This window comes from Carya illinoinensis, chromosome 13, assembly GCF_018687715.1.
Source record: "Carya illinoinensis cultivar Pawnee chromosome 13, C.illinoinensisPawnee_v1, whole genome shotgun sequence".
In the NCBI taxonomy this organism is placed as follows: Eukaryota; Viridiplantae; Streptophyta; class Magnoliopsida; order Fagales; family Juglandaceae; genus Carya; species Carya illinoinensis.
In genome coordinates this window covers 33,486,014-33,504,378 of record NC_056764.1, presented here as the reverse complement: position 1 = coordinate 33,504,378, position 18,365 = coordinate 33,486,014, and the positions used below count along the sequence as shown (strand labels likewise).

The 18,365-nt window shown below is 36.4% G+C and overlaps 2 protein-coding genes across 3 annotated transcripts in view; one reads left to right on the top strand and one right to left on the bottom strand.

Annotated features, from left to right (window-relative positions):
* LOC122291998 (callose synthase 9) overlaps nucleotides 1-10,616 on the bottom strand; it is an 88,453-nt gene extending 77,837 nt beyond the window's left edge. Inside the window, exons 1-5 of one of the 2 annotated variants that reach the window (XM_043100125.1) lie at nucleotides 10,396-10,616; nucleotides 9,999-10,153; nucleotides 8,079-8,283; nucleotides 1,135-1,232; nucleotides 747-910 (exon numbers count right to left, since the gene is read on the bottom strand). In XM_043100125.1, the coding sequence (XP_042956059.1) occupies nucleotides 747-910; nucleotides 1,135-1,232; nucleotides 8,079-8,283; nucleotides 9,999-10,082 (551 nt within the window). In that variant the 5' untranslated portion in view covers nucleotides 10,083-10,153; nucleotides 10,396-10,616. The remainder of the gene's footprint in view (nucleotides 1-746; nucleotides 911-1,134; nucleotides 1,233-8,078; nucleotides 8,284-9,998; nucleotides 10,154-10,395) is intronic. The other variant, XM_043100126.1, reaches the window with a different exon arrangement.
* A 5,992-nt stretch (nucleotides 10,617-16,608) lies between these two features.
* On the top strand, nucleotides 16,609-18,240 carry LOC122291185. Its single transcript, XM_043098824.1, has 3 exons — nucleotides 16,609-17,289; nucleotides 17,457-17,574; nucleotides 18,056-18,240. The coding sequence occupies exons 1-3, from the start codon at nucleotides 16,609-16,611 to the stop codon at nucleotides 18,238-18,240; spliced, it is 984 nt and encodes a 327-aa protein (XP_042954758.1).
* The last annotated feature ends 125 nt before the right edge of the window (nucleotides 18,241-18,365 follow it).

The following is an 18,365-nucleotide window of genomic DNA, read 5'->3' as shown; positions in this document are numbered from 1 at the left end:
TTGAATTCTGACTTTGACCTAAACATGTTACCTAAGTTATCTTCTGCAGGTTTACAACTTGGTAAAACCGAAAATCAGGTCCAATTTAAACCTCAACCTACCTCTAAAATTTACTTTGATAAGATCAATGCTTTCCTTCTGCAAGGATCAAACTTTACAAACGATGAACTAGAATAATTCTTCCGATATTTAGCCACAAATTTCATATTATATTGCAGACAAGGAAAATTCCATTTTTTTATAAATACAAACAAGGAAAATTCTAGCACTTATTGGAGAGGTTCCCCCCCCCCCCCCAAAAAAAAAAAAAAAAAAAAATCTAGCACTAACTACAAAATTTCCTTTGTCCCTGTCAAAGCCTCAGTTCTCAAATCCCCAAAAAAACACTGATAGAAACTTCAAAATAATGCCCTATATAAATTATGTCAAACATGAACATACTCCAGAGAAGCATTAAAAAAGACCTTGCTTCCGGGGAATATTAAGAGAACTCACGAAATCAATTCCAAAAGAAAAAGAACATAAGATATCGAAATCTGGGCACCCTCGAGCAACAAGCAAATGAAAAGTTTGGTTTTTAATTTCTATTTTTCTATTTCTTTTTTTTTGGGGGCGGGGGGGGGGGGGGGAGCCTATAGAGAATAAAAGAAGGCAGGCAAGAACCATATTAAGCGAGAGGTGAATGGTTCGAGAGCAGAGCTTAATTCAAAATTATTAAAATGTTATTTCCTAGTTCAGAAACATACTCGCCCAGGTTTCCACTAAAAGCACTAGACTCCCTCAACTTCATTTCTTCTTCTCGTAGCTTGTCCACATTATTCTTCTCTCTGTACAGTTTGTAGAACTCTTGCAACCATGCAACGTCTTGACTTCTATCTATTGGACCAACCTCCTTCTTTGCTAGTTTTTGCTGAAAATTGCTCAAAATGACAACATATTACATGTGACATTAAAACAAAATAAAGCCCAAGATTAATTGAATTGGTGGTAAAAGTGAAAGTCTCATATTTAAGAACCAAGTAAAATATAGATTCAAATATAAACAAGATATTCAATACGCTAATCCCTAATGTCCAAAAGAGCAATAGAGAGCTTGTACAAAACAAAATTTAGCATTTCAGCCTGAACACATACCTTGATGACTGACATCAGTCCAGTTTTGAATTGTAAAACACCTCTTCCTTCACTATTAGGATCCAGATTTTGAGCCAGTGAATAAGCATGCTCACATACTGCAGATAAATAGCAAAAAGTTGGCAATTTCAAACAAATCTAGAGGTTTCCATTAACATTTAAGAATTAGTTTCATATACAGACTACTAATCAAAAAAAGAGTTTCATATACATAAGGGTGGTTGATCTTCTTGCAAGCTGAAGAGGTCTATATTGCATTCCACGATTGTAGCTATATGAAAGATGGTTCCCATATGTCTACTCTGGTTTTTTTTAAAGGTAAAATAAAATTCCACTGAGTCAAGTGAATAGGTGTTGCCAAAGTGCATAAGAAGTAAACAAAAGATAATGCCTAGTTACAAGTTTTTTTTTTTTAATAAAGTTTATGGATATCAAAAATAAAAATAACTTATTAGGAGAGCTTTGGTTTATTTTATTCCAATTTAATTTAATTTTAGCAGTAAATTTATCCACACTGTCACCTCTTCAGAACAACCTCATGGAATACTTTTGTATTGCTAAATATCAGATTTTGGCATGGGTTTTCATCTGTTTTGTTACGGAATCAAAATACTCTGAAATATTGGTAGAAGAAGGGATACAGTGGTACATATTAGTGAAAGAAGTAGGAGCATTTAGAGATCAGTGTGTCTGAGCCAAATTAGTTTAGCATGGATGGGATCAACAATGGAAGCTTTGGTCAAGCAGAAAGCACCAGGAGTTTGTGTGAAAGTCGAGGGTTAGAAACAGAGCAAATATTGACACAGTGTTCCAATTCATATGCTCATTATTTGGACTTGCCAGAGTACATAAGGCGAGGTTCAATGTATATTGTCGTTCCAAAAGATTTTATAGGGGTGGGATGGCAGGGTTTTGTTATAGAGCTTCTGAAGGTGGCTTTTTTTTTTTTTTTTTTTTTTTTTTTTTAAGTTAAAGGTGGTTATTTAGTTCCAATCAATTATCAACGGCAAATTTTCAAATATAAAAAATAAAAAATTATCAGAGGCAAAGCCAAAGCTGAGCATTCTCACAATTTCAGAAGTGTAGATGTTTTTTTTTTTTTTTGTTGTGGTGTTCACTGGGGGGGTTCTCTTGATAAGAGAAATGTCTCAGATGTTGACTTCAGATTTATTGTAAACTGGGTAGTAAAAAGTTGTACATTTGGCCAGAATATAAGGCTCATAACAGGGGACTCACGTAAGAATTTCAAAGAAAATTCATGACTTAAGTGAGAGGTGAGACAGGAATTAGAGTTCTTTTAATATGTAGGAATTACAGTATCTACTACATCCAAGAATTTTGCTAGAAGTAAAAAATGAAATTTGGTTTGGAGAGTTTGGTGTCTTAAATGTTAATGGAGAGAAGAAAATGAACAGTACTTCAATGAATTGAGGAGCTAGCTGTTCAAAATTCGAGAGGGTGTGCTCATGTTGTAAAAATAAGTGTACATACAAGTTTTATCAGGTTAGAAGATGAGACCATCAAACAAGGTATTGGGGACGAGTCTATAATTCGAATAGTTATGAAAATGGCTCGGCCTCGTAATAGAGGTCTGTGTGCAGTTGGCCAAGCAAACAAATTCAATAAGGCGAAGGGTTAATGGATCTGGACTTTTCAAGCACAACCCGAACCAACTCTTTCTTCAATGCAAAATAAAGTCAAGTAGATCTTTGAAAAAGCCACATTATCAAACCCAGGTGCAAGGCCTACACTTCACACTGCCAAAGCTAAGACTTCTCGGTTTCCACACAATAGCAGCCAATCTAAGTGAGGCCAGCAAGTCTGACATAATAGGGAAACCCTGTTCATGTTTATTAAGCTTTGGAAGATTTTCTTCCAACCAATATCCAGCAATTCAAAGTCCTCCATCCAATACAAAAAATGTTGATGTAGCTGCTTCTATAATTATTTTCTACGGTGGAGGTAATTTGGTTGATTCTTTATATTGTAATGGCAAAGTGCATGGCGAAGACATGGGGGAAAGCCTAGCTTCACGTCTGGATAGGTCATATGAGAATTTAGCACTCAATTCTTCTAATAATTTGCCTCCGTTGTTAAAGGACAGGGTCAAAATGCCCATCCTTGTTAAAGGCCTTTACCACTCTAACCCCTTAGGGATCAAGTGGTAAAGGCATTGGTCTTGGTGGTATGCTCCCTTCAAGTATAAGGTTTAAATCCTCTTAGGTGCAAACAATTTCTAGGGGTCATTAGACTGGAAGAGCTTCCCCTTAAATTACCCGAGGTGCACTTGCAGAAAACTCCTTACTGAGGACCTGTGCATCCCCAGGATTAGTCGGGACTTTGTTCTCAAACACCTAGTGCCAATCAAAAAAACATGCCCACATCCCATATCTAGATTTATTTTCCTTGCAGGAGGATAGTAGAATAGAAGGGATTCTTAGAAGTTCTCAATAGAGGGTGAAACTATTGCGGGTTATGTTGTAGGACGGTTTTCTAGTATTGGTAATGAACATTTTTGCCAAGACCCGTGTTGTCAATCACTTGGAAAAGTTACAAAGAGTTTTTTTATGGGGTGTCTTGACAAAGGAATCAAAGTATCATCTTGTTCGGTAGTCTAGAGTTTATTTGCCATTTCTAGGATGGTCAAGGTTCAAAGGTTGCTCTTTTTCAAGTATGCCTTATTGGGGAAATAGTTATGGTGATATGCAAATGAGAGAGAGAGAGAGAGAGAGAGAGAGAGAGAGAGAGAACTTGTGATGGGTAGTAGCAAATGCAAAATAGAGTACATCATGGAGAGGATGGTGTGATAATAAAGTGAATAATCTATATGGAGTTCATCTTTGGAAGAATATAAGGAAGTTTTGGAATGATTTCCTCTAGCTTAACTAGTTCTAATATGAGAGATGACTAGCCATAAAGGTAGTCATGAGTGCTAAGATCCATATTGGCTACTTACAGGTGAAACTGGGACTATAAGTGATTCTAAGGAAGTTTCAAATTGACTTATCTTTTTCAAGTCAAGCACATACCTGGCTAGCACTTCCCTGGACCATTATACGCCTATACTGGTAATACTTCCCATATGCAACTGATATAAAACTCTTCTAATCCTCCCTACTTAATTTTTGGTAAAAGCCACCTCTTAATCGAGCAACCATACTTTGTTTTTCATACTACAAAATATATCCATCCATCATCAGCTAGGAACAAAAACTTTAATCCCTAGTATTTCCTCCCACCATTAACACTACACCTAACATCCCTATAGCTCCCTTAAAAACTTACTGCTACAAAATCCAGCAATAATTACCAATTTTTCAAGCAACTAAAATCCCGTCAAGATTCAATTTTTTTTTACAAGTAAAAATATTATATATATATATATATATCAATAGGAGTAACCAAGTACACTGGACGTATACAAGAAAACACCTAGCCCATAATAGAGAGTTCCTAATGACCCAAAAAGCCAATGAAAATTAAAAATCTATATGAAATACACTAAGCCCAAATTGGAATAGAACACACCTCCCCATCCCCAACCCATTGTTTCCCTTAAGACTAATACTCCTCTCGAAACTCCCTCTACGAGGACGTCCTCATAAAGCCCTCACTTTAGTCTTCCCTCGACTTGAGCTACCTCCCTTAGCGTCGTAGTTGATTGCCCAAGAAAGACGTTTTAACTCCTGGCTTTTCTTAAAACTCAATTTGTTTCAAGCGAGTAGCCTGCCTCAATCTCAGTGAGTAGTACTTTAAATTGGTCTTCAAATCCTCCATATGAAAGCTCCACAATATGCTGAATCTCATTAACCTTATGCAGAACCCAATCCGATGGTGAACACGCTATATTGTTTATCGGATGAAGAGAAACTAGGGGAACAACATTATCATCCCCAAACACAGTTCCCAACTGCACTCCCAACCCTAGACATTCCTCCTCACAGGGCACCAACGACAAACCCATAATTTCCTCCTGCTATATCCTGCATTCAAATCCCAAACCTCCTCAACAGCTATATTGTTGATGTCCAATGTTGTTGTCATCATTAAAGATTCCTTCAGCTCCGGCATAGGTGTTGTCATTCCATCAATAAGGACATTACTTGTAGGTGCCCCACCCCCCGACAATCCTTTATGTGCCACTTTGTTAAACCCTATAGCTCCCTCAGGAGGCATAGAACAGGCAGGGGAAGCACTACCTTCTATTACCCCATTTTCATCTTCTGAAAGATGCTTATCTGCTTCTTCCAAAGTACTCAAAACCCTGGAAAGACCCTCATCTTCAACGGAAAGTGAACCCTGGAAAAAGGTACCAACCTCATTTGCAACTGGTGACTGAGGGCAATTAGACGGCAAGTTGCCAATATCTTGAGTGATACCGACGTGAACTGTGATGCCGACGCCCACCCCTGTGCCAGCGCACTTGAGGCCTTCAAACCCATAGGATCTACCCCCCGACCCCCTCGTCCATTTTCAACCCACCACCCAACCCCGTGACTAGGTAAGGGTGAAAACCGATCATCACGGTTCGGTTTTAGTCCAAAACCGAAACCCAACAGACATGATTTTCAGGGGAGGATACCTACCAAAACCGATCGATAATGGATGGGCAAACCGGCCGGCATATTTTCGGCCGGTTGCCGTCGGTTCATCGACATTCCATCGGTTCTCAACATTCAACAATAAAATTCAACAAATTTCTCAACATTCAACAATGAACAATCAGATCAACAAATTTAAGGCAAACAATCGGGAGATGAGAGGGAGTCTGTGTGTGGCATTATGAATCCTAGAAGAAGATTGGGGATGACGATGGGATCTGAAGGGCAATGGAAGTGTGAAACTGAAGAAGTGAAATTCGAAATTTCAAATGCTTACGTTAGAAGTGAAATTCATCGGCGAGAGTGGAGAAGATAGTGGCTGGCAATAGTGAGTGACATCGAGGAGGAGGAACTGAAGACGACGTGAGTCCGTGACGATGGTGAGAGAGAACACAAAGGTGAGAGTTGAGAGAGAGCACAGAGCGCACAAGGGTGAGTGACAGTGGAGTCGAAGAACAAAGAAAGGTGGGGGTTCCTTCAAAGAAGCCTAACCCTATCCAGAACAACGCCGTTTGGTATCAACCAAAGGGCACGGTTTCATTAATGTTTGTTTAAAACTGTAGGATCTAAACGCCACCGTTTCACTTATTTATTTCACTTAAATAAGTGAAACGGCGTCATTTTGGGTATATATGGAAAAAAAAATAAGGAAAAGACATCGGCCGGTTCAACGGTTTTACCCTGGATCGAACCAGGACCGAACCGGCCAACGTCAGTTTGACTTAAATCCTACCGCTGGCCAACCGGTTCTCTGCCAATTTCGGCCGGTTCCCAACTCCGGTGGCCGGTCTGATAGGTTTCCAGCCTGTTTCTTCAGTTCTTGTACAGCCCTATGACCAGGTCTAGCCCCTTATCCACTTTAATCATAAGATCTCTCACATACTCCAGAACTCTCGTCAATTAAGGTCTTACAACCCACAAGACCCCCTCCACTTCTCCCACCCTCAAACACCTAACATAGGCCAGCAATTCCACCCTGCAACACAATGTGCTTATCTTCCACTTCTCCCAATGTCACCTGACAGCCTTTGTCTCCTCCAAGTGCCTTACCCTTTCCTTCCACCGTGGAGCTGTCTGCCGGACTACCCGTCAATGACCTCTACACTAAGGCATACAAGGCACCTTTGACCGAGGGAGGCATTCCCACTATCTTTCCATCAACAAACTCCCATTTGTTTGCATGCTTCAGAACAACGGCTTTGGACCCAATGATGCTTTGAATGGAGTGTAGAAAACCTTTCCATCTGATGTCAATTGCACCTTCCGAGATCACCAAAAAACCTTTCTTCCTTCCATTCCGAAAATCTGGGAGCTGCAAAAAATTGCCCCTTACGTTAATATGATGTTGAATGATGATAACTCCATTACCCATCCTTGACTCCCTGAAGAATCCCTGATGACAGATGAGTTCTAAGCAATCATCTATCCCCTTAGCCACCCATAAAGTTGTCGTCCCACATAGACACATGAACTTCGCTATCCTTTTACTATGTTCAAAGATGCGAAAAATATTACCTCCCTCTTTCGTAAAAATGAAAATTTTTTATTCTACCTTCAACCACCTCTCACCATCCATCTGAGACATCCACATCGTACGTCGTCATCCTCTGATACCAAATCACAGGATCTCCATCTGCCTTTTATATAGACAATCTGTGCATCTCTTAGGAAACCGAGAGGAATACGGCTGAAAAAGAAGGATTTGCCTAGTCCCCGGAGTGTGTCGCCAAAGCTCAACCTTGCCTATGACAGACCAGGTCTGCGTTGATGAAGCCTAAAGGAAGGCTTTCTGTAAGGATCCCGGTCACCGAAGGGAGGGCCATCGCCGGGGTTTCCGGAGCCCTTTGGTTTTCTCTGTGGTGGCCACACATTCGACGGTGCCTTGTAGATCTCATTTCTCTCTCTCATCATCTCTACAATGTGCAAGGGCTGCACGTTCAGACTTATGATAGTCTAACGAAAAGAGGGGTTCAACGACACAGCAGGATCGAGTGGGTACATTGGTACGACGGCACAGTATGATCGAGTGACTTTCAATTACCAGAGGCCTGAATACTTGGGCATAATTTTGCCTCTACTAGGAGTCTAAAATCCCAACTAACTGTATGTAAGCTCGTAAGGTTCAATTTTTCCTCTCCAAACTAGAAAAATTATAATTCCATATCCCCTCATTAAAATATTAATCCAGCAAATAAGTTTCAATATTAGTCATTCACCATCTAACAACACAACTGGGTAATGGGAACCACAAGTATGCAAAACAAGCCATTAAAAAGACAATGAGACCACAAAAATTCACATAAACAATTATCTTCAAGAAAATAAAAAATGAAAATGACATACAGATTCTAGAAATATTGGGATCTTCATCTTGAATTTCATCCGCAGCCCTCAAAATTTCATCAATATCCCTATTGTTTGCAAGTGAAGATGGTACATTTCCAGCAATGCCAATACCGGGATGCCCATATGCATCAGCGCCTACCCTTTCCCTACTTAACACAACACGTACTAACCGCTCCCATAGTTCTTCAGCTCGTGACATTTTCTATAAAAGATAGAGCACAAAAGAGGAAAAGAAGTATCAGCACAAGTATGCCATGAGTTTTTTTCAACATTCATTGAGACTGGCACATATAGACACCCATTGTCACTTCATGTCAACGAAAGTAAGATCAAGAGCTTTTCCTATAATCATAATTTAATATACAGACTAAAAAAACCAATAAAAGTAGCACCAAGAAATAGAAATTCCGCAGGCAAACCCAAAGTTTTGTAATTGAGTGAGTGCAACTCAACCAGGGTAATAGAACAAAGAAACTACGTAGAAAATAAGCAAACCTCAACAGAAAAATAAATTTTTAAGCTGAAAGTAGATGGTAGAAGTTTCTTTCTAAAAACAAAAAAAAAAAAAAACCTGAAAACGGGTCATTTCAAAGCAACCAGGCTGCCTATGAACAATTAAGAAGCCCCACCCTTGTAGAGTAAACCCAAGTCCCGTGCACCACACTCTCGGATATTTCCTTACACGGAACTAGTTAAATCGCTAGCTTTTCATCAGGGGGTGTGGCCCTAAAGGATTGTTTGCACCTATGAAATGTTGAACCTTGGACCTTGAAGGGAGTGATACCCCAAGACCAAGGCCTTCACCACTTGAGCCAACCCTTTGGGGTTCTTGAAAACCTTCACTTAATTAAATGAGTCCATACCACACAAGTTAAAGAAAGTCAAACATTTCAATTTTTTAACCATAAGAAAAAGGAACATACAAAGCATCTTAACCATTCTTTTTTCTTCACAGTATCAAAACAGAAAAGGTATAATCAAAGTTTTGAATTTCATTTTATGGAATATTTAAGTAACAGTGTGTCCGGTGTACCGTTTCGGAATTACCAATATATCTAAGTTCATAATCGATGAAACAAAAAAATAACCAGTCATATATATAAAGTTCATACTTGATCATAGCTTCAAGATTTATTAAAATATGTTGCATTGAGCGAATTCAATGTTCTTAACTATTATTCAATAAGAACTCAATCTTTCCGATTTACCTATATTATATATGTTTCAACAAGTATAAGTACACAATAGACCAATTCTTATTCTTCTTCAAGTTCTTTGCCTATTCTTAATGTTTTCTTCTGTGGTGATTTATTGACTCTAAACTGAAATTTCATCTATAGACACAACTGTCAATAATTTATCTAGCTTTGTATAAACAATAATCTTGATAACCAACCCCAACTTCCAAACTGAAAATTGGGTAAATTATTATAAACCCTACATAACATGAAACAAACAGAGCTAGATATTTGTTGATATATATTCAACAACCCTGATAATCATCATTTATTAATCATAGCTTGACTATTTACTGAAATATATTGCATTAAACACATTTAAAATTTTCTCAAAGTTGTAACTAAGAGGAAGGCAAAGCCACAGATTCGGAAAAGAGCAGTCACATACAATGTATAATACATTTCATAAAAGGGGAAAAAAAAAAAGCGTTGATCCCAAAATCAAGCCATAATGTTAATTAATCACTTTCATTTCAAAAAATCCAGCGGATATTTCACTATTTCGCCTCGGGGTCCGAATTTAATTAGTAACAGAGGATGTGGTGTAGCCGAAGAGGGTGGCAAACCATAGATAGGCAGACTGTGGCTAGGGGTGGCTGAGAAAGAGCGATAATATCCACCGTTAGGCGTCAACACTAAAGAGAACACACACACACACAGAAGGACGAAATTTGCCTACCGTTGGCGCTGGCTGGGCCGCCTGGTGGGAGTGGTGCACGTGCAAGAGCAACGAGCAAGTTGGATTGGAGTTGTGGAGGAGCATGCAGGCAACCGGGTCACCGTATATAGCCAGAGGGAATGGAACGCAGGAGAGAGTGGCTCACAGATTTAGGGCTGAAAAGTGAAAATACGAGTAGAAGAAGAAGGAAAGGGTGGGTATCCTTATTCTGAAGCTTGAATGTGATGAAGAATGACCAAAAAGCTTTTTAACCCCAGGAACGTCAGGCGCCGATTACCAAACAATTCAAACAAAGTCGAGTATTCCACTTTCAAGAACCCCAACCCCACCCCCCAGTCTACCCCCAAAATTAGAAACAAAAGTCGCAAGATCAGAATGTGAAAAGGATGGGCATTACCTGATCTAGGGATAGAAGACCCTAGAGACAGTTGACGACGGACGAGTGGAATCGGTCTCGGACTCGGACCAAATCCAAAGGCGGGTCTCTTCTTTCTGAAAAAACAGGAATCTGTGCTTCAAGTTTTGAATGAAAATACGAAGGTGGCAACAAAGAAGGTCATGGTGCTTTTGCTAAATCCCGGCGGTAGTATAAGGGAGGGATGTTTACCGGATTTACGGGCTACAGCCGGTTGGACACGGCAACGTTTTTATAGGGTTCTTAATATTCTTTTTTTTTTACATTTTTGTCTGCACAAATAACGCGGAGAAGAAATCCTTGACGCGTAACAGCCGGGTAATTTTCTCAAAGACCATATTATCTTATCAGCACTGCTGTACGCAGCTCCAGATTCAATACATCAGTATAAAATAAAAAAGAGTAAAATAATAAATTTATATTTTTTAATAATATAAAAAAATATGAGACTGCTGTGTATATTTTTTATTATCTTATTATGTCCCAATCTTAATTATAATGATTTTATTTTTATAAATAAAAATATTATATATATCAAAATAAGTAATCAAATACACTGAACGTATACAATAAAATATCTCACCCATATAAAAGAGTTTTAATGGCCCAAAATATACTAATCCCAAAACAATCCAAATTACTCAAAAAAGTACACTGAACCTCAATTCCTTATTTTTCGTATAACTAATACTCAATCCAAACCTCAACTCCTTCTGTTTTCTATCTACACTGCCCTCCTTTCAAATTTTTCTCTACTTGAGCTACCTCCATTAGTATCGTAGTTAATTGTCTAAGAAAGACGTTGTAACTCCCTGTTTTTCTTGAAACTTTTGGTTTCAAGCGCATAGTTTGCCTCGATCGCAGTCATTAGTTCTTTTAACTAATCTTCACATCATTCATGTGAAATCCCCACGATGGCAAGGGTCAAAGAAGGAAAATCAAAAAAAGAATGAGAATATCAATTAGGAGGTGAATCATAAAGACCCAAACACATCCACAGTGACTAGTCAAACATATGCGGCAGCTCTAAAAATGGGTCATGCTTATGTGGCTCAGAGTGAGGGGAACAATGAAAGTGGTCTGCAGATCACGCAAGGTCAAAATCAACTTGAAGCGATGCAAAATTTTCTAAAGGATATGGAAACTCAACTTGTTGAATTGAAGGCAGCGATAACATTCTTGTCTACGAAAATAGACACACTTTCAGTTGAAGGCAACAAGGTTGTTAGAAACAAGACTAAGTTAGGCTCAAAACTTTTATAATAATGTAATGAGATGAAACACTCTCTAAAAGAGGCTTAAAGTCTATAAGTTCATATTTTAGCCAAAGTTACAAGTTTAAATCAATTCATATTTTTTAGGATAAAAAATGTATTTTTCCTTAGTAATAATATCAATTTTAAATAAAACTACCCTAAATTATATGACCTCGAAATTATTAAAATGGTCTTGCAATCCTTGATTTGAGTTGTACTTTACATTTTGACTATTATATGATTTTAACAACAAAAACATTATTAAAGATTGACAAAATAACTTTTTTCATATACAATTTAGGAAAAATTAGATTTCTCATCTTCCAATTATTAAGGTTTTTTTTTTCATTTTAAACTATCAATGCTCCTTTTGTGAGTGAGATGGGATAATAATTTTGTGAATAATAATAAGATAGTTTGTGAATATCAGTGAGATAGTTTGAGTTGAGTATTTTTTTTATTTCAGAAAATGAGAGAAAAAAAAGTTGAATAAAAAATATTATAAAGTTAAAGTATTGTTAGAATATAGTTTTATGATATTATTTTTATTTGGAGATTTGTAAAAGTTGACAAAATAAATTTTTTCATATACAATTTAGTAAAAATTAGATTTCTCATCTTCCAATCATTAAGTATTTATTTATTTGCATTATAAACTATTAGAATTGTCAATTTACACTTTAAATCACTAAATTTTGATCATTTGTAATGTTGGTCAAGATATGGCAGTTGAAAAGAAATTGATACATTTAACACTTTATGATGTAAATTGTAAAGAGCAATATTACTCTTCATTCTTGATTTTGTCATCTTCAATCACACTTGTTGATATAGCAAATTTTTTAAATGGCTGATATATAAAACCACTTATAATACGCAATATAACAATTGTTACTAAGGTAACAAAATCAAGGATGAAGAACATCATTTCTCCAAATGAAAAAATACTACTAATTGTGGGATGCAAAATATAATGGTCCTACCATTTAGATTTAAATGTATACATGTCTTTTTGTGAAAATTCAAGTTTAAAATGCTATGGTGATACTTATTGAAATATATAATTAGCTCTCTTTTTTTTTTAAATAGGATGTTAAGGTTAAAATTCACATTTCAAGGGATTTAAAATTGAGTAATGATATGCATACAATCTCTTACAAAACCATGTTTTAAATTAGAATATTTTTTTAAAATTAATGAGCATGTTTTAAATAAGGGGTACTGTTATAAAGCTACTTATAATTGAAGAAGTATTGTGAAATACACACAACCTTAATTCTATTATTTTGTATTGTGTGTCAAATTCACGAATCATGTCAAATATTGTCAACCCTAATCATACTCATATTTATGTTTGGGATACTCATGTTGTTAAGGATATCAAAGATATAGATCCCCTGCTTCCTACAAACTAGGCTATTTGAGTTTCAAACTTGTATTCTATGTATATCTCGAATGATATGCTTGTTGTTATTGTAATCTGATCTCAACTGTAAAGTCTATATAATTTTAGTGATACATACGATTTTGGTATCTTGCCAAAACCATCTTCCCTCTTTATTATCTTACATGGTATCATGAGCCAATCTAGCTTACGCTTTAAGATCCTGCTTCCACTTTTCTAAACATGGCTGAGTCTGGTTCCTCCTCCTCATCCAATTTTATTCTTCCCAATCCAATGCAACTTGTCTCTATCAAACTTGATGAGACAAACTATCTTGCATGGACTGCTCAATTCAAACCTATCCTCAAGAGTTACAATCTGCTTGCTTTTATTGATGGCTCTAACCCATGTCCTCCTATGTTTGTTGATGATAATGCTGCCAAAAGTGAGTCTATGAATCCGGCCTACACTAGTTGGCAGAGTCATGACCAACTTCTATTAAGTTGGATCATCTCTTCTATTTCTCATTCGCTGGTGGCTTCTCTTTATGGTTTGGATTCGTCGTTTTTAGCTTGGCAGTTACTTGGCTGATCAATTATCTACTGTTGGAAAGCCAGTTGATGATGATGATCTCATCTCCTTTATTATTGGGGTTCTTAATCCCACTTTTATACAATTCATCTATTCTTACTCCTTCCATGCTCGAGAGGCTTTTATGTCTTTTCTTTTTTTCAAGTCTGAACTGCTAAATCATGAAATTATTTCAACCGTCATGCTCCACTCAATCTTGCGCCAGAGACGTCTTCCTTTGCTCTATTTACCACTCGTTCGAAGTTTCAACTTATGAAGTGTAAACTGCAGTTTTCTGGTTCCTCTAGCTCCAACACTACCAAGCTGAATTTATCCATTAAACCTTCGCCCCTTATATCTACCAAGGATGATCACCTTACCTCATCTTCTAATTATGGTGGTCGTTCACCTTGCCAAATTTGCAAGGGCAATAATCATTAGGCTTTGGACTGTTTTCAGCTAGTGGATTTTTCATTTTAAGGACATCATCCTCCCACAGAGGTGGCTGCCATGGTTGCAGATATTAATGCTGATTTTTTGAACAGTCAATGGCTTGCGGACAGTGGTGTTAATGCACACATAACCAATAATGCTAAGAATCTTGATTCCAAACGCCCGTTTGATGATAATGAGCAGTGTTTTTGATACCGTACCGTACAGGTCGGTACGGCCGGTACATATCGTACCGGTACAGAAAAATATGTATTTCGTACTGGTCAAAATACCGGATGTATCGGCCGGTACGGGACTGTACCGGCCGGTATTCCGGATTTCGGCCGGAATAGGTGTTTCGGCCGGTACACAATTTTGAATTTCTGAAGAAAGTTTCAGCCGGTTTTGTTATTATGGCAATTTTGTAATTTATGTGAAAGGCCAAGGTTATTTATGTCATTTAGGCATTTAGGTTTACTTTTAGACTTTAGTTGCTTTTACTTTTAGTCTTTACTGATTCCTCTCATCTTTCCCGTGAATTGCCTTCTCTTTGCGTCGTGCAGCTGTAGCCCGTCCTCCTGGAGTCCATTTGCATCATCTCCAATTCTCCATTACAGGTAGCAATAGCATAGATAAAAAGATGATAAATTAATAATTACTACTCATTAAATTGATTAGTTGTTTTTTATATTTTGGCCTATTTCTCTTATTTTTTTTTCTTCTCTGATGATCTGCTTGTTGCCGGCACTGTAATTTTTTTTTTCCTTCTCTTCTTGGCATGCAGTACACTTGCTGGTTTGCTTGTCCCATTTTACTTGCTGATTTGCTATTGTTTTGGTTGGCCATTCGGATTTGATGATGAAGGTATTTTACATTTTTTTTTTCAAGTTTTAACTTCTTGAATTTTTTTTTTAATCTTTATAAGAAATGAAAAAATAATATTTCATGATTTAGCAATAAGAATTAGCAATAAGTATATAAATTTGATATTTAAAAACAAATTATTTTTTAATGACAAGTCTTTTTTTAAAAAAAAAAAAGAGTGCAAAATTTACATGTGTTAGAATTATAATTTATATCTAACATTATTCTTATAAAATATAATTTAAATATTAGATTTATTTCTAAAATCAATCGTTAATATCTCTATGATGGATCAAGCTAGCCTATTTTATATTTGCATGTAATGCCAATATATAAAAGAATGTTTAGGAAAAGCTCTGTACGTGTTAAAAAAAGAAAGCATATATTATAGTTGACTAAACTACAGCAGACAAACAAAAAGAGTAGGTTTAATTTTGTTATTTAAATATCAAATAACAAAAAAAAATTATTGTTACTCTTTTAGGTTTTACAACTATATAAATCTATAAGTTATAACAGTTATATTGGTATTCATATGCAGAAATCATGATCATCACCACTCTCATGATCACAGTCATGATCCTAGCGTTTCTTCTGTCAACATAGTTTGTGAAGGGAGCTTAGACTTTGAAAAGGTTGGATCTCTCTCTCTCTCTCTCTCTCTCTCTCTCTCTCTCTCTCTCTCTCTCTCTCTATATATATATATATATACGCATGCATGTATAGAAACTTGAATTTATTGAGGCTAATTAATTTACAAATGACAACAGTATTTTTTAATCCATTTGATAAATTATGTTAAGTTTGAATCTATTAAGTGTTGAACACTTAAATTTGAATAAGTGTTGAATTATGAGGTTGTTTTATAGGAATATAAAAATGTCTAGTTGTCAATCAACCGGTGCTACATCTACAACACTTGCTCCTATAAGATCAGAAGATCTAGTATGGGCCCATGCACGTGCAGTGCCAGGGGCAAGAAATAATATTGAATGTTTATACTGTAATAAAGTAATTAAAGGTGGCGGGATCACTCGATTGAAGTATCATCTAGCTGGGATTCCAGGCAATGTAGAGGCATGTAAAAAGGTCTCTAAAGATGTAAAATGGCAAATGAATGAGTTGCTTGATGAAATTAAAAGAAGCAAAGAGAAGAAAAGAAAAATAAGCTCAGAGATTGGAGGTGATATAGATTTAACATCTGATGATATTGATGATAGTAATAGTATGGAGGGACAATCTCAGCTTTCAAAAGGTAAGGGGAAGTCAGGAGAATCTGGAACTGGAAAGTCAGTGGGGGGATTAAGTAGATTTTTTGCTCCAAGAACAACTCCTGGGGCCCAATCTTCAATTAAGAGTTATATGTATTCGAATGAGATGCTTGTACAAGCAAAGATGGCTGTAGCACGCTGGTGGTATAATTCTAATCTGCCTTTCAATGCGACTCAATCCAAGTTTTATCAACCAACTATCGATGCCATGACTGTTATCGGGCCAGGATTTAAGGGCCCTTCTTTATATGAGTTGAGAGGAAATTTGTTAAAGATGACTGTGAATGAGGTTCAAGATTATTTGCAATAAATTAAGAAGGTTTGGAATGACATCGGTTGTACACTAATGACATATGGTTGGACAAATCAGAAGCAACAATCAATAATCAACTTTTTAGTTTATTGTCCGACAGGTACAATGTTCTTGAAGTCTGTTGATACATCTGGCCTTAGAAAAGATGTTGAAACATTGTTTAATATCTTTGATGAGGTTGTTCAAGAAATTGGAGCTGAGAATCTTGTGCAGCTCATAACGGACAATGATGCAAGTTATAAAGCTGCAGGAAAAAAGTTACAGCAGAAGTATGGCTCTTTCTACTGGTCCCCTTGTGCAGCTCATTGCATAGACTTGATGTTAGAGAATTTTTCTGATCCAAGATATTTTCCCCTTATTGATGATACTATAAAAAAGACAAAAAAGATAAGAAAGTTCATCTATAACCATGATTGGGTTTTGGCATTGATGAGACAAGAGTTCACCAAAGGTCATGATTTGTGTCGTCCTGCAATTACAAGGTTTGCAACAAATTTTTTAAGTATCCAATGCTTGCTCTTGTTTAAGAAAGAACTGAGACAAATGTTTACTTGTGATAAATGGATTGCATTAAGCCATTCTAAAAGCATCATAGGGAAAGAGATAGCTGGGATTGTTTTAGAAGATAAAGAGTTTTGGGCTCAATGTCAATTTATTGTTAAAATTAGTGAGCATTTGGTTTGTGTTCTACGACTTGTTGACGGGGATGAGAAGCCTGCAATGGGATACTTGTATGATGCAATGGAAAGAGCCAAAGAGAACATAAAAGCAAGATGTAATAACAAAGTTAGTATATTCAGTCCATTCACCAGGATCATTGATTCTAGATGGGATAAGCAGCTTCACAGTCCATTACATGCGGCGGGTTGTCTTCTTAACCCTGGAATTTTCTATAACCCCAACTTTAAAAAAAAAATGATGTTATAAAAGGTTTCAACAGTTGTGTTATGAAGATGGCACTTGATCCTGATGACCAAGACAAGATCATTGAAGAACTTGACTCGTATAATAATGCAGTAGGTGAGTTTGGACATACTTTAGCAATCCGCCAGCGTGATAAGCTTAATCCAGGTATTATCATTTATTAATATCATTTGTTAAATACTGTGACTTTGTACTTTAAATTTTATCTTATTTTATTTTACTTACATTTAATTAATAATTTATAATTGCATTATTGTTATAGTTGCATGGTGGACCCAATTTGGTTGCGAGATTCCAACGCTTCAAAGGTTTGCTGTTCGAGTACTAAGTCAATGTTGTAGTGCAACTGGATGTGAGAGAAACTGGAGTACATTTGATTTTATTCATTCGAAGAAGAGAAATAGATTAGTACATAAACGTTTGAATGACTTAGTATTTGTTTGTTATAACTTGAAGCTGCGAGAGAGGTAAATTTTTTTAATATTAATGTCTTTCACTTTTGAAAATATATATAATATTTTCAATTATGTTTGATTTTATTTTGACAGGAGCATAAAAAAGGGAAGAGATGTTTTAAATCCAATCAATCTTGAAAATATTGACTTGATGGAAGAATGAGTGAGTGAAGAATCTGAGCTTCTTGATGGAGAAGATTTGGATTGGGCAAGTATTGAGGAGCCATTGATCTCACTAAATGAGGAAGACGTTGATAATGTTGGTGTTGATGTTGATGATGGTGGTGACATTGATGAAAATATTTTGATCAACATGTCGAATCTTGATCCTTATTGTCTTTTTGATGAGGATGAGTGATTTTATTTTAATAGTTGGATTAAGAACTTATTTAGTTTGTAACTTAAAACTTAAAACTTGTATTGAGAAGTATTGAGTTTATGACTTATTTTGTTATTATTTTGGAATACAGTTAATGCTTATAT

Coding starts and splice junctions, on each gene's coding strand:
- LOC122291185 (XM_043098824.1), top strand. CDS start 16,609: ATGTTCTTGAAGTCTGTTGATACATCTGGCCTTAGAAAAGATGTTGAA. Junction 17,290..17,456: donor AAGCAAGATGTAATAACAAA/GTTAGTATATTC, acceptor TGTGTTATGAAG/ATGGCACTTGATCCTGATGA. Junction 17,575..18,055: donor GCGTGATAAGCTTAATCCAG/GTATTATCATTT, acceptor GAGTGAGTGAAG/AATCTGAGCTTCTTGATGGA.